Genomic DNA, 20997 nt, shown 5'->3' on the forward strand with positions numbered 1-20997 from the left:
TTGACATTTCTTAAGCTTTTCTCTCCTTCCTATCACCATCCCACTGCTGCCATGCCAGCTTTTATCATAGCTCCTGGGATTCCTTCCACAGACTACCCAATTCCACTCTGGCTGCCAGAGAGGTCCATGTGAAATGCAAATTAGCCCAGGTCACCCTTGGTTAGAAGCCTTTAACGGCTCCCCATTGTGCTGGGGAGAAAACCTAAACTCCCAGCCTCTTTGCTTCATACCCACATACGCACTGCGCTTGGTCTTGAGCTCCAGCCAGACTGAAACCATGGAGTAGGTTTACCCTCTTTACCCTAATCCTCTCCATCCTACTAGTTCTTAGGGATCAGCTTGACAGTCACCTCCTACTAGAAGTCTTCCTGCTGTCCAAGGTGAATTAGGGCCCCACTTCTATGCTCCCATAGCAGCTGTGCACAATAGCTTTCTTCCTACATCACAGCCACACTTTCTCTTCTTGTTTCCCACCCTGAGACCGTAGAGTCTTTGAGGTCAGGAGATGTTCTTGTGGTTTAGCTTTTTTTTAAATTATCATTTTATTTATTTTTTTTTTTTTTTATTTTTTTGAGACAGAGTCTCGCTCTGTAGCCCAGGCTGGAGTGCACTGGCACGACCTTGGCTCACTGCAGCCTCTGCCTCCCAGGTTCAAGCAATTCTCCTGCTTCAGCCTCTCAAGCAGCTGGAACTACAGACACCTGCTACCATGCCTGGCTAATTTTGTATTTTTAGTAGAGAAGGGGTTTCACCATGTTGGCCAGGATGGTCTCAATCTCCTGACCTCAAGTGATCCCCCCGCCTCAGCCTCCTCAAGTGCTGGGATTAGAGGCATGAGCCACCGTGCCCAGCCTGTTTTTTGTATTTTTTCAGTGCTAGGAAATATTTACTGAAATTTAAGGATGGGAAGTCTGGGAGGCCGACTCTGGGAGTGCTCTTGAAAGGAAATGGGTTCCTCCATGTGTAGGTGTTGAAAATGTAAAACACAATATTATTTCTCCCTTTTTCCCTAATAAAACCCCAATTTTGTTCAGAGGACAGCAATAGTGTTAATTATACTTCTTAGCATCCTTTGCAGGGGGTAGCTATGTGACCCAGGTTTGGCCAAGAAGACTTAAGGAAAAGCAACTGTGCACGCAAGGGAGAGATTTGCTCCCTTGATGTAAGCATGCCCCCTTCCTGTTTCCTGTCTTCCACATCTTTCCTGGAATTAGGAGAGGAGGCTGGAGATGGAACAGCCATCTTGTGACAATGAGCCAGCCATGGGGATGGGAACCACAGGCTAAGGAATCTTGAAGGGCCTAGGTCATGACCCCTGGACTACCTACTAGCAGACTTCTAATTATTGAGAGACAAATAAATCTCATTTAAGTCATTTTGGTTGGCTCTCCATTACATTTAGCTGAACTCCACCCAGTAAAAGTCAATAAAGGAAGATAAGCATCTGTGAGCATTTCTGAATAGGCTTTTCCTTTGGAGATGATGCTGGCGCTGATGGGAGGCAGAGGGCCAGGTTAATGGAACAGGACTAGGTGAGAGCTGGAGAGGCTGATCCTCCCAGGGGTTCTACCAGAGGATCACAGTGAGGCCTCAGGGTTTGAGAAAGAAGCTCCAGGCATGGTAGCCCTAAGGTGCTGTGACCTTGACCTGGGGGTTTTCTGGTCCCTGTTTGGTTCAACTTGCAAAATGGGGCCGTTGGACTAGACAACTTATCAGAAGGCATAGTGCTTCAAGTCTGGGCCTTGGAGTCAGACAAGGCTGAATTCAGGGTCCAGCTCCACCACTTGCTAGCTGTGTGGCTTTCAGACAGCTTTCTTAGCCAACTGCTCTAGCATCCTTGTTTGTGGAATCCAGACTCCATCAGTACCTATACCTGTAGGGCTAACGTTGGGCCTTCATGAAATCATGCATGTGGGTGCTCAGCAGAGGGCCTGGTATGCCCAGCACACACCAAGTGCTCCACTCTGGTATCTGTCCTGCTGTGCCATATTCTCCCTGTGGACAGATGGGACCTGGAATTCATGCCTGCTGTGGGGCTGGGGCTGCTACAGGGCTGTGGAAAGCCTGTCAGGATGTACCTCTCTCTGTGGCTGAGTGAAGTGGCCAGAGGCTGCCCACTGTTCAACATCTTTGGAATGCTGCCGTGTCCAGGGACCTTGGGTCGCAGGTGGATAGAAGCCCCCAAGCCCAGGCCAGGCCAGACCAGGCCCAGAAAGGTATCAGATCTTGGGTAGAAATAAGAAGCCTATGTGGTCCATCTATCCTGTGGCCTTTGTCTTAGCCAAAGCCTCCTGGATATTGACGGCATCTTTTCCTGGGTTTGGGGTGGGCTTGGAGAGGTTCCCTCTGCACGGGACTACAGGAATGAGGGAGCTGGAAAAAAGCCTCCAGAGCGGGATTCCTCACTGCAGCTGCTTTTGGAAGAACCTTCTTATCCTTCCCTTGAGAAGCCTCACTGTCTCTTCTCGGCGCTTGGAATCCTGGTGGTAGGCAATCTTGGGGAAAGAAATAAACCCACTATTCATTCCAGCACTGAGAAGGAGGTCAGTGGGGTGCGTCCTATTTGTCCACACCCCCCACCCCCTCTACCCCTCTCCCCAGCACCCCAGGCCAGACCCAGCCATGCTGACACTTGACAGCCCCTGTAGTTTACCTTGGCTCAGGTCCAGAGACTTCGGGCCCAGCCCCCACATTTTCACCTTGTTACCCAGCCCCCTCTCCAGCGCAAAGAGCAGTTTAAATATAAATCAGTCCTCAACACAAACAGAGCTGCAGCGAGTCTCAGAGCCATCGCCGGAACTGAGGGCCCAGGTTTTCTGCGAGTGCAAACAAGCAGAGACTGGCTCCGTAAATCTCCCCAAGAGCGTCGGGAGGGGTGCCGGGGCTCCCCTCCACCCCCCTGCTCACGTTGGCCCCTCCAGCGCCCGCCTCGGGCAGCCTCATATCCCAGCCTTCCTGCCTCCCAGCCCTGCCAACTCTTTCTCCATCCCCTCCAGTCACCCACCTTCGCTTCGCCTACCCTCTCTTCGCCAGTCCCCAGGAGCCTCCACCCCCTTGCAGCCTCCTGCCCCCCCCCCCCCCACAGCCCTCACCTCCCCTCCCTGGGCCCGCCACCTCCTTCCCTCCCTCTCCGCCTCCTGGCAGGCGGGATCTTCTCCGGGGCAGTCAAGCCTCGCGGGTCGCTGCGGCGTCACACCTGTCGGAGGGGGCGGCGGCGGCGGCGGCGGCGGGGCGGGGGCTCGCAGCGCCTTTGACACCCGAGGAAAAGAGGGAGGAGGGAGAGCGCGTTTCATCATCGGCGGCGGCCACTTATAAAAACTTCTGGGCGCGCACTCGCTGGCTCAGTCTCCGCTCCGCGAATCTCCTCTGGCCACCGCCGCCGCGGTCGCCTCTCACCCGCCCGGCCGCTCCAGCCCGAGGCACCCCGAACCCCCGCGCCAGGTCCCCAGCCCAGGGGCCGGCCGTCCCCGCGCCGCTCCGCGCCCGGCCAGCCGCCCGCAGCCATGGGGCTCCTGCCCAAGCTCGGCGCGTCCCAGGGCAGCGACGCCTCTACTAGCCGAGCCGGCCGCTGTGCCCGCTCCGTCTTCGGCAACATTAAGGTGAGCGGAGTCCGCGGGGTCGTCCGGGCCGGAGCCGCGCCAGGCGCACCTTCGGCTGGGCACCCGCGTCTGTCTACCGGAGCCAGGAGGCTCCGGGAGCCCTGGGCTCCCTCCTGTGCCGCGCTCGGATCTCATCCCCGGGCGACGCGTGCTGGGCGTGTGTGCGCGAGTGTGTGTGTGAGCGTGTGTGTGTGTGCGCCGGCTTGTGTGCGTGTGTGTGCGAGTGTGTGTGTGTGTTCACACGCCTTCATCGGAGTAAGTAATGGGACAATGGAAGTACCTGCTTACTGGGACAACTCCAGGCGGTTATAAGCGAGAGAATTGTCCTTGATGACTGAAAAAGATCATCTCGAGGAACCCTTTTTCGGCCTCCAGCGGGCGGTTACTTCGTCAATGGGATGGGCTTGGAGGTTCCAGGGGGACCCCCGCGCCTTGGGGGACAGACTGTCTCGTCCGAGCCCCCTCGTCCTGGGGTGGGTGGCCTAAGGGATGTTCTCCTTCCCCAGACTTTCTTCTCCCGCCAACGAGGGCGGGGGGCTCTGCTACCTGGCTGTGCCGCTCGCGATTATGTTGAGAATTCCCTCTCAGCGGGCGGCTTCCCCAGGCTGGCAACCAACCCGCGTGCTCAGATTGGCTTCCCTGGTCTGGAAATGGCCCCAGGAAGGCCACAGCTCTCACGGTTCAGTAAGGTCTAAGCAGGTGCCATTCACCAGGCAAGTTATGGGGAGGGGGTGAGAAGATAGGGTGTTGGCAGCTGTTAGGATGAGAGCACCTTTCCCAGGGGGTCGGAAATGCTTTCCACTCCCTCACAGGTCCAGGAGGACCTGGAATGGTTCAATCCACACTCGGGCTCTTTTGCCCATTCTGGCTAGGCAGAAGTAACAACGGAAGATACCTCCTGAGAGGCCAAAGCTGCTGCGGTGAGGATGTGGGAGACTGCAGGGTCTGCATCAAGGCCGCTTCTGGTCAGGGTGGGATCATGGTGTAGAGAGGTTGTTTCCCACAACCATACAGTCAGATGGGACTGAGTAAAGCCTCCGGTGGTGCAATTAAGGGGAAGCCAGATTACACAAAAGGATGATGGGGGTGTCCGTGGACTGGTTATATGTGTCCAACAGAAAGGGATCTGGAGGTCAGAGTGGATCTCACCTGCATACTTACTCAGCTGGGATCTCCACTCCTGCTTCTGCTCTTTCCGCACCACAATCAATACAGGCTGAATTGATTTTGTAGTTGTATATGGATAAGCAACAGAAATTTTGGGATAGTTTAAAATAATCTCCAAATCTCCTCATTTTTGGCCAGACCTGGATGGAAATGTTGTGTGCAGTTTTGCTTCCACCATTTTGGAGAAATTTCATCAGGAATTTTGGAACCTTTGGTATTTATAAATTAGGAATTGAGAGGAAAGGGTGGGGACTAGGATTAGATGGTCTAAAGAAAGGGGCCTCTGCAGGAACCAGGGTGGGGCAACCTCCCTTCATTTTCACCAAGAAGGGCAGGAGGGACCGGTGTCCAGAACAGACTCCTGACAGTGAGGGTAAGGCTGAATGAGATTGATCCGTTTAGACCCACCCTGGTTCCCTAAAATAAATGTTTATGGCAGCAATTTATTTGGAGATCTATATAAATAAGATGATTTCTCATGTGTTGATGATTTATCCACATGTACCTGAGGGCTGGGCTCAGGCCAGTTGGCCTCCTAAAGGAGTTAAGTACTCATACTGGCTAAGAGTTTTTCTTGACTCTAAAAATGAGATTCTGTTAGTCATCACCTCCTTTGATCCATACTAATTGTAAGACCAGAGTTTGGAGGACTTCCACTTAACTCCACTTATCAGCCTGAAACCAGGTATGAGGTTGGATAGCTTAAGGTAAATCTTGAATCTCAAATTCTATCAGTTAAAGTCACTTGCACCTTTCCCTCCTGGGGCAATAACTGGGAGCTCTGCTGTTTGAAGGGATATTTCCTCCCCACGAGAGTGCTTGTAATAGCCCTGCCAATTTGCAGTGGGGGATGGGTTGCACATATCTTGGGACACATATGACATGGTGGTGTAGCAGGACGAGCCGCAGACAAAACTCCTCAGACGCCGAGTTAAAGAAGGAAGGGGTTTATTCAGCCAGGGGCATCGGCAAAACTGCTGTGTCAAGAGCCAAGCTCCCCGAGTGAGCAATTCCTGTCCTTTTTGAGGGCTCACAACTAAGGGGGTGCACGTGAGAGGGTCGTGATGGATTGAGCAAGCAGTGGGTACCTGACTGGGGGCTGCATGCACCGGTAATTAGATTGGAACAAAACAGGACAGGGATTTTCACAGTGCTTTTCTATGCAATGTCTGTAATCTATAGATAACATAACTGATTAGGTCAGGGGTCGATCTTTACCAGCCCTAGGGCGCGGCGCGGGGCTGTCTGCTTGTGGATTTCATTTCTGCCTTTTAGTTTTTACTTTTTCTTTCTTTGGAGGCAGAAATTGGGCATAAGACAATATGAGGGGTGGCTCCTCCCTTATTCCCCTCCTTTGAGACTCTCACTCAATAGTGGGAGTTCTCACTTTCATTTTTACTACCTGTGTCTTCTTGCAAGACAGATTCATAGTGATTCATATAGTACACTTGTGCTGAAGCATTTTGGTGAACTAAGGTAGTGATGAAGCTTTTTATCATTTGAAGAAGTATAGATAGCAAACAAGGGAGCAGTAAGCAGATTCCTATTACTATTATAACTCTTATTATTAGAGTTTTAAATTCTCTTAGTGCTGGGAACCATTTTCTAAACATGGCCCCAGGATCAAATCCATGCCACACTTGCACAGGCACATGTGCCAGTTTTGTCATATCTCTTAACTATGTCTTCAACTACTTGCCCTTGATTATCGATGTGTAGGCAGCAATTAGTAAGGTTAAATTTCCTACAGACCTCTCCTTCAGCTGCTAGCAAGTAGTCGGGAGCTAATCTATTTTGATAGATAGCATTTCTCATCTGAGTTTCTTGCTGGGCCAGAATAGTCAAGGCTCTGCCGGTTTTATTAGTGATTATTTTTAAGACGGCTTGTAACCGTATGATTCGGTTGATCATGTAAATGGGGGTCCGGTATCCTCATGAGCCGTCTTGTGCCTAAGTAGCAGGCCTATAATATTGTATGATTTTCTCAGGAGGCCATTTATTATTTTTTCAATTTCCTATAGCTATGCTTCTCTTTTCGGGGGAAGCATAGACAGGGAAGCCCAGGAGTTTGCCTGTTTTTATGGGCAGTAGGAAAAAGATGGTTTAATAGTGCCAATAACACAACTACCTGCCTACTGGTCAGGTAATTTGGCCTAAGCTCTATGCTACGTATTCAGTATAATCCAGTGGGGGTTTTCTAGTCCCAGTGGGACTCCGGGTGGGTCCACACGGTTTGCAACTTTGGGAATTTACTAAATGGATTTCTCTCTGTGTGATTTGAACTCCACCAAATGACTGTTTTTGTGATACCATTATAAGTTTCGGTCCTAGACAACTAAGTCGTCCTATGGGGTGAGTGAATTCTTTTCCTTCTCTAGCTGTGCAATATTGTCCAATAATTGAGGCTTTTAGGACCCAGAAGTTATGAGGGTGATTCTTTTGAACCGGGAATTCATCAGGAACTGGGTCTGTAGGTACCAATTCTCGGGCTTCCCATGGCCATTGATCTCCTATTACAGTTCCTCCACATACATAACATGAAGTGACATTGAGAGACTGGGGTACATGCTCAGCTAATTGCAAAAACAAATTTCTTGTTTTTTCCTGGAATTTCTGGTACTGGCACATTTAGTTCATCATAGAAAGTTTGAAACACTGGCTCAGGAGAGCGTTTGCAAACTTCTCCTCGAACCAAGATATTTACTCGAGGATCCAGTCCAGCCCCGTCGATTCCTAAGGTCACACGCTCCTCTTTTTTCCAATGAGGATCAAGGGGATTGGTTATTACTAGCTCTAAGGGGTTACATTGTCCCTTAGTACAGGAAGGGCCATTTTTTCCTTTCTGTAGGTGGACTGGATCTTTTTCATTTTTTTTTTATTCAAGTGGCCTAAATGACACAAGACCAGTATTTACATTTATTTCCACACAGTCCTAATTTATGACAGATGTACTTATTTTCTGCTATATAGCCTCTTTTCTAATTAAGAGAACCACACATTATTCCTAACTTGTTACTATTAATGATAGCACAGGCATCAAATTTCAAGGCGACTTGTTTGGGCACCCCTTTTTCTTCTGTTTTGGCTAGCACTTTTCTTGTATTGTTTATGAGCCCTCACCAGTCCTCAGTTCTTAATCTTATTTTAAAAACTGTGGTCATGGGAGGCTCAGATGGGTCATAACACACATCAGGTTGGTCATTTCCTGGGCTACATACCTTGTATAGAATAACATTATACAACAAGTTCTTTTTAGAGTTCCAGTATGCTTATAATAACCATAAAATAATAGGACCATAGCAACCTTTTGTCCTACCTCAGTGTCTTGATGTATACACTGGGAACAGTTCTCAGTCTGAGGAAGGTCAGTTGAAGTGCTTACTGTGAAAGTCCAAATTTTAAGGAAAATGAGTCCCACGATGAGTTTTCTCATGCTTCAGCCATGCGTGGACCAGTCAGCTTCTGGGTGTGACTAGAGCAGGGCTTGTCGTCTTCTTCAGAGTCACTTTACAGGGGTTGGCGAAGCTGTTCCCGTCCACGTACTGCTCACAGTCTACTGATGTTTAAGGATGGTCTCGGAGGTTGGGCCTGCTAGAATAAACTGAGTCCAATACCTCTAGACAGTTATGTTCAGCTGGGCTCTCTGATACCAGGAGCAAGGTGGTGGGGTTTAGGGTGTTGCAAACTTCAATAGTTATGTGGGGATTTTCACATAGCCAGCTTTGGTACTTGGTTAATCTAGCATTTGTTAACAATGATGTCCTTTGGTAGTCATTAAAGTTACCACAGCATGAGGGGCCTTTATATTCAGGTTTTGCCTAAGGGTTAGTTTATCTGCTTCTTGTGCTAACAGGGTGGTTGCTGCTAGGGCCCTTAGACCTGGGGGCCAGGCTTTGGAAACCCCATCTAGTTGTTTTGAGAGATAGGCCACTGGCCTTGGTCAGGGCCCCACAGTCGGTTAAAACTCCAATTGCCGTTTTTTCTCTTTCTGCCATATAGAGTGTAAAGAGTTTTGTCAGGTCATGTAGCCTCAGGTCTGGGGTCGACGTGAGTTTTTCTTTTAACTCGTGAAAAGCTCATTGCTGTTGGTGTAATAGATGTAATTTATCTAATCTACATTTTTATTAACTGTCACCCACCAAAATATTGACTCAAATCCTGCAGCTATTTGATTTCAAGCTTTAAATTGATCTGGTATTCCTCATGGGACTCCAATTGTGTCTAAACAGACATGAGAGTCGAGAGACCTATAAGGGGCTTCTCTTGCTTTGTGATGTCTTACTTTTTTCCTTCTGGTTTTTGAAATGCCAGTGTGAAAGGGATAGCCAATTGGACTAAAGTACAAGTGCCACTCCAGTTCTTCAGCAGAGTGCCCAGTAAAGGTCCACCACAATACCACCACACATCTGCTCGGGGATGAACAAGGGCTGACTGATTGATAAGCTCTTGAAAATTCTTAAGCTCACTGCATCCTTTCAGGTCTCCAAGGAATGCTAAGTTTCCTCCTTGTCATGTGAGACAGGAAGTGAAATTAGTGTTGGGAGATGGAGGCTGGATGGCCCTTGGGGGCTGACCCGCAGGGTGCCAGACTTTGGGATATAGCAGAGAGAGCTTGGCACAACTTATTACTCCAGGCTGTCGAATCCTGGAAAGGAGCTACCATGCAGCCTACGCCTGGTCAACTGGAGGACCACCTTAGTGGAAAGGGGACAATCTGGGCTTCTGGCCTGCTATGTGCACAAGCATAACAATTGCTTTTGTTTAATGTGCAGATGGAACATTTGATCCATTTTAACCAGGCATTTGCATCTTGGTATCCTGTCTTAATTGCTAAAGTTTGTTTTAAGTCTTTAACTTCCATGATCCTCTAGTAAAATGAATGTATGATTTTAGGAAATTACAAAAACTGGTTGGGGCAGTCCATCCTTGCTCTTTAGTGGCCCACAGAATGTTGGACCAACTATGGCATGAAAGCTCTACATCGGGGGGCAAGATTCCTGGTTGGCACTGGGGTCTTTATCAAAATCTCCCTGGATTAAATGGTCCTAGTTTACTAATGCCCAGTCTGAGGAGAGTCAGGAGGGACAGAAGTACTTTTCTGAAGTAGAAAGCTGTCTTTCACTTGGCAAGTCCTCACAGGGTATAACAAGGCAAGGGGAGAAATTGACTTGGTTATGTTAATAACTAGATGGTCAGCAATAGAATGAGGAAAGAAGAAGGAGTAATAGAGAATAGATGAAAAGAGTTAAATTTTTCTTAGCTTTAGTTTGATAGGGTTTTCCCCTGGAACTATGGCCCAAGACTCTGGACGGAGTGGTGCTTTCTTGACTCGGATGTGATGAATCCGTTCTTTTTTTTTTTTTTTTTCTGTACGAACAGCAGTCTTGGTGGTTAGCAGCACAAGGTAGGGTCCTTCCCAGGCTGGTTTGAGTTTTTCTTCCTTCCACCCTTTGATGAGAACGTGATCTTCAGGCTGGTGCTGGTTTACCGGAAATTCTAGGGGTGGTACCTGTGCTAAAAGACTTAGTTTTTGAAAGAAAGGAAAGTGGAAGATAAACCAACTATATAATTTTTAAGAAATCGACCTTTTGTTTTAAATGTGGGGACCTTGGCAGTGGACTTTATAGTCCTTAGTGCCTTTTTACTGAGAAATTTCCTTTAGCATCTATTTTTATTAGTTTTTAAACCAAAGAAAGCCAAATACCATTTTACATTTAACAGTGCTTCTTGTATGATTTTTATACCACATAAGCTAAATTTTATCTTTATATTAGTGTGTTATTAATGTTAAACCTAATTTTAATTAAACCTTCTAGACATATTTATCTAATTTTTAATGTTTGACCATAAGGTAAGATTTTATAGACTCTTTTTAACCTTTTGTAATTTTTGCTAAAGAGCAGGTTGGTGCTTTAAGAAAAATCTGTTATGCTTTTACTTTAATGTCCAGTTCACAGAAAAACTGGATGATACTTCTTTAACTTTAGCTAATATATTTACACACAGAATTTTCTTTACAATTAACATTTTAAAACTTGCTTAAACCTTCAAAACAATAATTTTTTTTACCTTTTTAATGTAGGTAAAAATGTACATACTTATGCCTCCTTATAATCCTTTTACCAAAGGTATATTTTACTTTTCTTATATGCCTTGCATACAAACTGTTTTTTTTAATAGTTTTAAATTCAGAAGATCTAGTTACTTTTAAATTTTACCACATTTTTTGCATAAATTCTTTTTTATAACATTTTTTCTTTCATGACTTTCACAGACAATTCTTCAACATGCCTCAACTTTTTGAATTATTACAAATATTTCTTTCTTTAAACAACCAGTTAATTTATTTCAGGACAAGAATTTACCATATAATACTCTTTTTATATAAATTCAACCCCCCCTTTTCTTTTCTTTCTTTCTTTTTTTTTTTTTTTTTTTAGGATACTTCTGAACTGGTGAGGTGTGTTCACAATGAGGTTTCCTCTAAAAGTTATTTTTTTTACTTTTTTTTTTTGTTAGCAAAGCAGTTGCAGCTACAGATTGAATGCATTTGGGCCATCTGCGGGTTACTGGGTTAAGGATTTTTGTTAGGAAGGCCTCAGTGCTTTCAGGATACGCCCTTGTTTACACTGACAACAAAGTGGTATTGGAGTGTCATAGGGTTGTGGAGAATACCTTCAATGATCAATTTATAGGTTTTAAATTTACCTTGGCTTTTAAAGGAATAGGGTACACTTTTTTTTCTTAACTACTTGTATATCTCTCTCTTTCTTTCTCTCTTTGACTTAGTCTCTCTCTTTGACTTTCCTTTTGCCTCTGTCTCTTCTTCTCTTTCTCTGCCTTTCTCTTTCTTTCTCTCTCTCTCTTTCTCCTTGACTCCCTCTTTGTCTCTTCCTCTCTCTCTTTGCCTCTTTTCCTCTCTCTTTCCTTTCTCTCTCTCTGCTGGTCTTTCCTTGCCTCTGCCAGCCGCTTATGCTGCTGTTCTCTCAACCACTGTGTGTTGCGGGTGGGGTGTCTAAAACCAGCTGTAACCAAGTGTCTATGTACGGGAACTGGTCTGGGTTCCCTGGCTTACAGGTTACCTTGTGCCACACCTTTGAAACAATGGGCCTGTCCAGGCTTCCTTCTAATGGCCAACTTTACCTCTAATGCTGGCCAGTCTATCTTACACAAAGTTTTAAGTTTTCCTCGTGTCATAGTACTCCATAGTCTCCTTTAAATTCTTTTTTGAAATTTTTCAACATAGTTCCTAGTAGGGTGGGCTTATTTATGCCTGACCTGTGCTTCTTCGAGACAAAACACCACACTCATACCACACGCACACCACAAAACAAAGAACAGGTAAAAAGGGCACACACACACTTTTGCAGTTTGCACCAAACCGAAATCAAAACCAAAATCAGAGTATCCAGAAACCCAAGCCAGGTCAAAATCAAAACCAAAGTATCAAATAATCCAAGTCAACTCAAAAACAAAAACCAAAGTGCCGGTACAGGCACGCCGTGGGTGATGAGGCCACGCTTCCACTCAAATGGAGTGGGCAAGTTCCCAAGACCAATCCTGTCAAGCAATTCAAACCAAGTCAAAACCAAAACCAAAGTGCCGATAAAGGCACACCATGGGTGATCAGGCCACGCTTCCCCTCAAATGGAGTGGGCAAGTTTCAAAGACTAGTCTTACTAAGTTTTAGATGTCCAGACTGGTGAAAACCTTCCCGGTGTTCAGCCACTGTGGTGATCCTCCATGGGGGCCTGCCACACACTGCCCTGGCAAGGCGTCCCACTGGGGCAAATGCCTACCCCAGAGCGCTCTCAGGATCGGCGTCGCTCGAGCTGGTCAGAGTCCCCCGCAGGGATGTTGCACAGGGCAGGCTTAAGCTGCCTAAGGAGCTGCCTCGACCATCCACCAATTACCTCGCTTCCTGGTCAGGGAACCAAGAAATGTAGCAGGATGAGCTGCAGACAAAACTCCTCAGACACCAAGTTAAAGAAGGAAGGGGTTTATTCGGCCGGGGCATTGGCAAGACTCCTGTCTTAAGAGCTGAGTCCTTGAGTGAGCAATTCCTGTCCTTTTTAAGGGCTCATAACTCTAAGGGGGTGCGCATGAGAGGGTCGTGATGGGGGCTGCATGCACAGGTTATTAGATCAGTTTTAGATGTTGGGGCAGCGAAAAGTTTTGGGGGGTGGTATGGAGAGAGAATGGGCGATGTTTCTCAGGCTGCTTCAAGCGGGATTAGGGGTGGTGTGGGAACCTACAGTGGGAGAGATTAAGCTGAAGGGAGGTCTTGTGGTAAGGAGTGATATTGTGGGATGTTAGAAGAAACATTTGTTGTATAGAATGATTGGTGATGGCCTGGATATGGTTTTGTATGAATTGAAAAACTAAATGGAATAAGAGAAGGAGAAAAACAGGTATAAAAGGTCTAAGAATTGGGATGACTCAGGACATCTGATTAGAGAGTGCCTAAGGAGATTCAGCATAGTCCTGCCAGCAAAGATTATTTATTTACTTCAAGAGTTAAGAGTGGCAGTTTGGGGATAGCATGAGGAGATATCAGCTGTGATGGCTTGGAGAAACAGTGTAAACCGGCAGTGTAAACAAGAGCAGGGCATGTATGAATAGTTGAGAACGGAGAATAGGAGTATGACTAGACAGAAAATAGTAGGGATGACAAGATTTTGGGGGCACAGTCTAAGTTGGTCCGGTGTCTGGAATGAGACTGGGACCTAATAAAAAGGAGTTCAAATGGGCTGTACCTTGTAACATTCCGAGGACAGGCCTGAATTCTGAGAAGCGAAAGTGGTAAAAGTATTGTCCAGTCCTTTTTAAGTTGGTGACTAAGCTTGGTGAGGTGTGTTTTTAAAAGACCTTTAGTCCATTCTACTTTTCCTGAAGACGGAGGACTGTAAGGGATATAAAGGTTTCACTGAATACTAAGAGCCTGAAAAACTGTTTGGCTGATTTGACTAATAAAGGCTGGTCTGTTATCAGACCGTATAGAGGTGGGAAGGCTAAACTGAGGAATTATGTCTGACAGAAGGGAAGAAATGACTGCGGTGGCCTTCTCAGACCCTGTAGGAAAGGCCTGTACCTATCCAGTGAAAGTGTCTGCCTAGACTAAGAGGTATTTTAGTTATCTGACTCGGGGCATGTTGAGTAAAGCTAATTTGCCAGTCCTGGGTGGGGGCAAATCCTCGAGCTTGAAGTGTAGGGAAGGGAGGGGGCCTGAATAATCCCTGAGAGTAGTAGAATAGCAGATGGAACACTGAGAAGTTATTTCCTTGAGGATAGATTTCCACGATGGAAAGGAAATGAGAGGTTCTAAGAGACGGGCTAGTGGCTTGTACTATAGCATAGCCTGCCTTTGCTGGTGTGTGATGATTAGGCCTGGTGGAACTGCCATCAACAAATCAGGCGTGATCAGGGTGAGGAACAGGAAAGAAGGAAATGTGGGGAAATGGGGTGAATGTCAGGTGGATCAGAGAGATACAGTCATGGGGGTCAGGTGTGGTATCAGGAATAATGTGGGAGGCCAGATTGAAGTCCGGGCCAGGAACAATGGTAATTGTGGGACTTAACAAAGAGTGAGTACAGCTGAAGCAGCCGGGAGCAGAAAGCATATGCGTCAGGTATGAGGAAGAAAATAGATTTTGGAAGTTCTGAGAAATGTAGAGTGAGTTGAGCATAGTTTGTGATTTTTAGGGCCTCTAAAAGTATTAAAGCAGTGGCAGCTGCTGCATGCAGACATGAGGGCTAGGCTAAAACAGTAAGGTCAAGTTGTTTGGACAGAAAGGCTACAGGGTGCGGTCCTGGCTCTTGTGTAAGAATTCTGAGCGCACTAACCATGCCTAGGAAGGAAAGGGGTTGTTGTTTTGTAAGGGATTGAGGTTTGGGAGATTAATCAGACACGATCAGCAGGGAGAGCACGTGTGTTTTTATGAAGAATTATGCCGAGGTAGGTAACAGATGGGGAAGAAATTTGAGCTTTGGAGGGGGATACCCGATATCTTTTGGAGAATAAATGCTGAAGGAGCAGAAGTATATCTTGTTGAGAAGATTCAAAGGAGGGGCAAAAAAGAAGAAGGTCATCAATATATTGAATAAGGTGAGAAGCGGAGGGATGGAAAGGAAGTAAATCATGAGAAAGAGCTTGGCTGAAGTAATGAGGGCTGTCCCTGAAACCTTGCGGCAGTACAGCCCAGGAAAGCTGCTGGGACTGAGGGGTGTCAGGGTTAGTCCAAGTGAAAGCGAAGAGAGGCTGGGATGAAGGTTGCAAAGGAATCATAAAGAAAGCATGTTTGAGATCTAGAACAGAATAATGGGTAGTAGAGGGAGGAATTGAGGATAGGAGAGTATATGTGTTTGGTACCACGGGGTGGATAGGCAAAACAATTTGGTTGATAAGGTGCAGATCCTGAACTAATCTGTAAGACTTGTCCGGTTTTTGGACAGGTAAAATGGGGGAATTGTAAGGAGAGTTTATAGGTTTTAGAAGCCCATGCTCTAGCAGGCGTGTGATAACAGGCTTTAATCCTTTTAAAGCGTGCTGTGGGATGGGATATTGGCATTGAGTGGGGTGAGGGTGATTAGGTTTTAATGAGATGGTAAGGGATGCATGATCGGTCACCAAGGAGGGAGTAGAGGTATCTTATAGTTGTGGGTTAAGGTGGGGGAATACAAGAGGAGGGCGCAAAGGAGGCTTTGGATTGGGAAGAAGGGCGGCAATGAGATGCAGCTGTAGTCCAGGAATAGTCAGGGAAGCCAATAATTTAGTTAAAGTGTCTCGGCCTAATAAGGGACTGGGCAGGTGGGGTAACTAAAAAGGAGTGCTTAAAAGAGTATTGTCTAACTTGGCACCAGAGTTGGGGAGTTTTAAGAGGTTTAGAAGCCTGGCCATCAATACCCACAGCAGTTATGGAGGCAAGGGAAACAGGCCCTTGAAAAGAAGGTAATGTGGAGTGGGTAGCCTCCGTATTGATTAAGAAAGGGACGGACTTACCCTTCACTGTGAGTTACCCAAAGCTCGGCATCTGTGATGGTCTAGGGGGCTTCCGAGGCAATCGGGCAGCGTCACTCTTCAGCCACTAAGCCAAGAAGATCTGGGAAGGAGTCAGCCTTGGGCCAGAGTTCCAGGGGCTCTGGGAGTGGCTGCCAGGTGAGTTGAACAGTCCAATTTTCAGTGGGGTCCCACACAGATGGGACGTGGCTTAGGAGGAATCCCAGGCTGCAGGCATTCCTTGGCCCAGTGGCCAGATTTCCGGCATGTGTAGCAAGCTCCTGGGGGAGGAACGCCTGGCTGCTGCGGTTCAGGCGTTTGGAAGTTCTTGTGTGCTGGAGATGTGGCTGGGTTTGTCTCACAGTGGAGGCAAGGAATTGCAACTTTTTTCTATTATTGTACACCTTGAAGGTGAGGTTAATTAAATCCTGTTGTGGGGTTTGAGGGCCGGAATTTAATTTTTGGAGTTTATTTAATGTCGGGAGCAGATTGGGTAATAAAATGTACATTGAGAATAAGACGGCCTTTTGACCTTTTAGGGTCTAGGGCTGTAAAGCGTCTCAGAGTTGCTGCCGAACGAGCCATGAACTGGGCTTGGTTTTTTATGTTTGATGAAAAACAGCCTAAATGCTATCTGATATGGGATAAAGAAAAAGGAGCATTAACTTTGACTATGCCTTTAGCTCCAGCCACCTTTTTAAGAGTAAATTGCTGGGCAGGTGGGGGAGGGCTAGTCATGGAATGAAACTGTAAGCCGGACCAGGTGTGAGGAGGGGAGGTGATGAAAGGATTATAGGGTGGAGGAGCGGAGGCTGAGGAAGAATTGGGACCTAGCTCGGCCTGGCGAGGAGGGGAGAGGTTAAAAGGGTCTGTAGAAAAGGAAGATTAGAAAGACTCATCGATGCTTGGGGTTGGGACTGAGGGGACAGGCGGGAGGGAAAGAAGGAAGATTTGGGATGAGTTGCACTGGGAACAGAGACTAGAGAGGGACCGATGTGTAAAAGAATGCCTGGACATCAGGCACCTCAGACCATTTGCCCATTTTTTGACAAAAATTATTGAGGTCTTGTAGGATGGAGAAATCGAAAGTGCCATTTTCTGGCCATTTAGAGCCATTGTTAAGTTTGTATTAGGGCCAAGCGGTGTTGCAGAAGAAAATAAGGTGTTAAGGTTTTAGGTCAGGTGTGAGTTGAAGAGGTTTTAAGTTCTTGAGAACACAGGCTAAGGGCAAAGAAGGAGGAATGGAGGGTGGAAGGTTGCCCATAGTAAAGGAGGCAAACCCAGAGAGAAGAGAGCGCAGAGACACGGAGGGAAGGGGTTCGGGGGTTCTTACATTCCAGAAAAGCGGGAAAGGGATCAGGGCGTGGAAATAAGGGATTGGGGTACAGAGATATAAGAGGTTGGGGCATGGAAATAAGGGATCAGGGCACAGAGATAAGAGGTTGGGGTGTAGAAATAAGCAATTGGGGGTACTTGCCTCTCCCCCAGAAAAGCGGGACTTGCTGCTAAGGGTGAAGGAGAAGGGGTTGAGGAGTATTTGCCCCTCCCCCAGAAAAGCGGGACTTGCCACTAAGGGTGAAGGACCAAGGCATGTGTCCCTGCATGGTCTGACACCTCTGAAATGTGGGTGAATAATCAGAGAGGCATCCCTGCAATGATTAAACACCAAGGGAAGGCTGCCTTTACATTCCGTGACTGGTGTCAGAGTTTTGGGTCCATGGATAAAACGTGTCTCCTTTGTCTCTACCAGAAAATGAAAGGAATTGAAATTAAGAGAAGGGAGAGATTGAAGTGTGGTGCCAAGATTGAAAGGAGAAAGAGGTTGAGGGATAGTGAGGGAAGTTGGAGAAGAGAGTAAAAAGAGGCCGCTTACCGGATTTGAAATTGGTGAGATGTTTCTTGGGCTGGTCAGTCTGAGGACCTGAGGTCGTAGGCGGATCTTTCTCACGGAGCAAAGAGCAGGAAGACAGGGGATTGATCTCCTAAGGGAGGTCCCCCGATCAGAGTGACGGCACCAAATTTCATTCGTGTCTGTGAAGAGCCACCAAACAGGCTTTGTTTGAGCAACATGGCTGTTTATTTCACCTGGGTGCAGGTGGGCTGAGTCCAAAAAGAGAGTCAGCCAATTTATCAATTTTCTGGATCCTACTTTTGGTGTCGTGTCTGAAAACTCTTCACCAAACCTTAGTTTCTGAATGATTTCTTCTATATTTCATTCTAAAAGTTTTCTCATTTACATGTAAACTTATTTTCTATTTTGAGTTAATTTTTGAATGGGTTTAAGGTTTAGGTTAAGGTGTTTTGTTTGTTTGTTTGTTTTGTTTTGTTTTTTTACCTATTGCTATCCAGTTGTTCCTCCACCATTTTTTTGAAAAGACTATCCTTTATTGAGTTGCCATTGCACCTTTGTCAAAAATCAGTTGGCTGTACTTTTCTGGATCTATTCTGGGTTTTTTATTTTGTTTCATTATTTCTGCTGATACCAGTCTGTCTTCATCACTGAAACTAGAGCAAGTCTTTATTTTTAGTTGATGAGCCCATCCATCTTTATTTTCTTTAAAAAATTATTATTTTTGATTGATAAGTTTTTGATTGGCATAATTGTATACATTATGGAGTACAGTGTGATGTTTTAATCTATGTGTGCAATGTGGCATGATTAAATCAAGCTAATTAATGTATCTTGACCTTGCTTATCTATCATTTTTTATGGTGAGACATTGGAAATTTACTCTTTATTATTTTGAAATATATATTACATTATTGTTGACTATAGTCACTCTGCTATGCAACAGATCTCAAAATCTATTCCTCCCATCTCTCTGAAACTTTGTACCTTGGATCAACCACTCCCCATTTCCCCCCTCCCACCCCACCCCCAGCCTCTGGTAACCATCATTCTACTTTTTACTTCTATGAGTTCAGCTTTATTAGATTCTGCATTTAAGTCAGATCATGAGGTATTTGTCTTTCTGTGCCTGGCCTGTCTTATTTCACTTAGCATAATGTCCTCTAGATTTATTCACGTTGTAGCAACTGACAAGATTTCCCCCTTTTAAAAGGCTGAATAATATTCCATATGTATACATGCCACATTTTTCCTTACCTATTCATCCACTGATGGATGCTGAGGTTGATTCCATATCTTGGCTATTGTGAATAATGTAGAGCAAGTCCTGAAGTTGGATAAAAGCTTGGTTTTATTGGGCAATGGTATGTGTTTATCTTATGGATACCAAATTTTATTACCTGTTCAGTTTCCCTTCTATTCTGGCTTTTAGGAAGATTTAAGGACAGGTTTAACGCTTGCTTTTGGTAAGTGAGGGGATCGTATGTATTTATGTGCTCCAGCTTTTCTTCTGCCCTTAGCTGATTGGTATTTTTTTTCCCTTGAAGTTGATTTTCAAGTCTATGTTCCTAAATTTTTTCTAATCTTAATGACAGTGCTGCAAGAGAGGTATCAATGTCTCCATGTCACAGTTGAGGAAACCAAGGCTCATCCAAGGCCACGTATCCAGTAACTGGCAAAGCAGGGATTCCCACCTGGTCATCTCACTCCTCTTCTTCCCATGACCACAGAACACCTCTCAGCTCTGGATTCTCTCATCCACCAGCATTTGGGCCTGAGCTCAGTAATCTCTGAGGTCCTTTCAGACTCTCAGATTCTTATCTTATGATGTTAAGTTGCTGATTGAGATGAGACTAGGAGCAGGGCCAGTTAGGTCTGGACTCTTCTAGGAGACCTGTTATGAAACCTGACAAAAGCACCCAGATTGTCTTTGAGTAATCCCCAGCCCTTTCAGTTGAGAGGATCTTAATCCCCTGGGTGTGTCTCACTGTTTGGGATGGATTAAGTTTGCCCAGGGGTGGAGATGAAACCGAGGCAGGAAGTCTGAGACTGCACTGAGGGGCTGAAGGATGGGATGATACTCTGCAGCTAGCAGCTCTCTTCCTGAGCCTGTCTTTTCCAGCCTCTTTGCCCTGCTGAAGGGAAAAGCTATGGAGGCTCACAGGGATACACTGGAGGCTCAGGCACAGCCAGAGCAGTAACCCCAGGACTTGTGACCTTCGGAACACTCAGTCTGATCAGCATTTGGCACTGTCTCCCACCCCCGAACAGGGCAGACCCCTACCTTCAGAAATGTGGCAAACTACCAGAATCCTGTAGGAACTTGAGAGTCCTGATGACAAGTTTCATTTTGTTTACCCAAACATCAGTCATACTTGTTTATGTCTAAAAACTGCTCCATCCAACACCCTTGAGAAATGCTGGCCTAGAGCACAGACAGCCTCAGTTAAAATGCCTGTGTTATCACAGAGGGCTACCTTGAGCTACTGTTTATCAAACTGCCCCATCAAGAGGCCCTGAATTCTAGAAGGGAATGAAGAAGTTTCCATGTAGGGGTAGGACAAGGTGGGTGAGGGGAGATGTCTGGGGATGTGGCCTGACTCTTGAGTATTACATTTCTTTGATATATTTTTATACTTTATCTTAAAATCAAATGAATGATATATTGTCCTCCACAATCTATGTGTTTCCAAATAATATGTCATATTTCTCTCCAAACCTTGGAGTAACACTGATGCTCTAGGAAGGTGTGTGTGTCTAACTTGGCTCTCCCAGATATGGACTCCCAGGTGGAGTGAATTGAGTTTGGGAAATACAACACAGGCAGACCTCACATTGGAACTAGTTTATCTGGTTGGCTTACCCAGCCAGCTTGTCAGGTGCAGAGGGAATGGTACCTAGACAATTTAAGTGGGACAGGTGTGTGAGGTATGGACATCTGAAAATTCCTGGGCCGGGCCCCATGGGACACCACCAGACGGAACCAGCTAGAGAGCACAGTGAGGCCCTGTTGGCGGGGGGCGAAGAGACAGCAGTGGAAGGGAAGGGTGGGGAGAAAGCAGGCTTCCAGAGTCACACTCCTCTGCTTGTTTGGCTGCCAAAGAGATTGCAGAATAGGATTAAACTGATCTGTTTCTCAAACTGTTTTACAAGTCATTCTTCACTTGTGCCACAGGCCCTTTTGAAAACTTCCTCCTATACCTTTGATTTACAGTGTATTTGGGGTATGTGTCTGGGAGTTGAGACTGTTATGGAGCCAGGACCTCACTCACTCAGTGAGCATTTATTGAGTGTCTACTGTAAGCATCTATTGAGTGTCTACTTTGTAAGCATTTATTGAGTATCTACTGGGTGAAGCTCTTTACTAGGTGTTGCTGTTTATACCT

At 46.1% G+C, this 20997-nt stretch overlaps 1 protein-coding gene across 1 annotated transcript in view; it reads left to right on the forward strand.

Moving 5' to 3' along the window:
- Positions 1-3503: 3503 nt before the first annotated feature.
- SLCO2A1 (solute carrier organic anion transporter family member 2A1) overlaps positions 3504-20997 on the forward strand; it is a 98283-nt gene continuing 80789 nt past the window's right edge. Inside the window, exon 1 of the mRNA XM_032143729.2 lies at positions 3504-3599. Coding sequence (XP_031999620.1) covers positions 3504-3599 — 96 coding nt within the window. The remainder of the gene's footprint in view (positions 3600-20997) is intronic.

The sequence above is a fragment of the Hylobates moloch genome, unplaced genomic scaffold, assembly GCF_009828535.3.
Source record: "Hylobates moloch isolate HMO894 unplaced genomic scaffold, HMol_V3 SCAFFOLD_22, whole genome shotgun sequence".
Taxonomy (NCBI): domain Eukaryota; kingdom Metazoa; phylum Chordata; class Mammalia; order Primates; family Hylobatidae; genus Hylobates; species Hylobates moloch.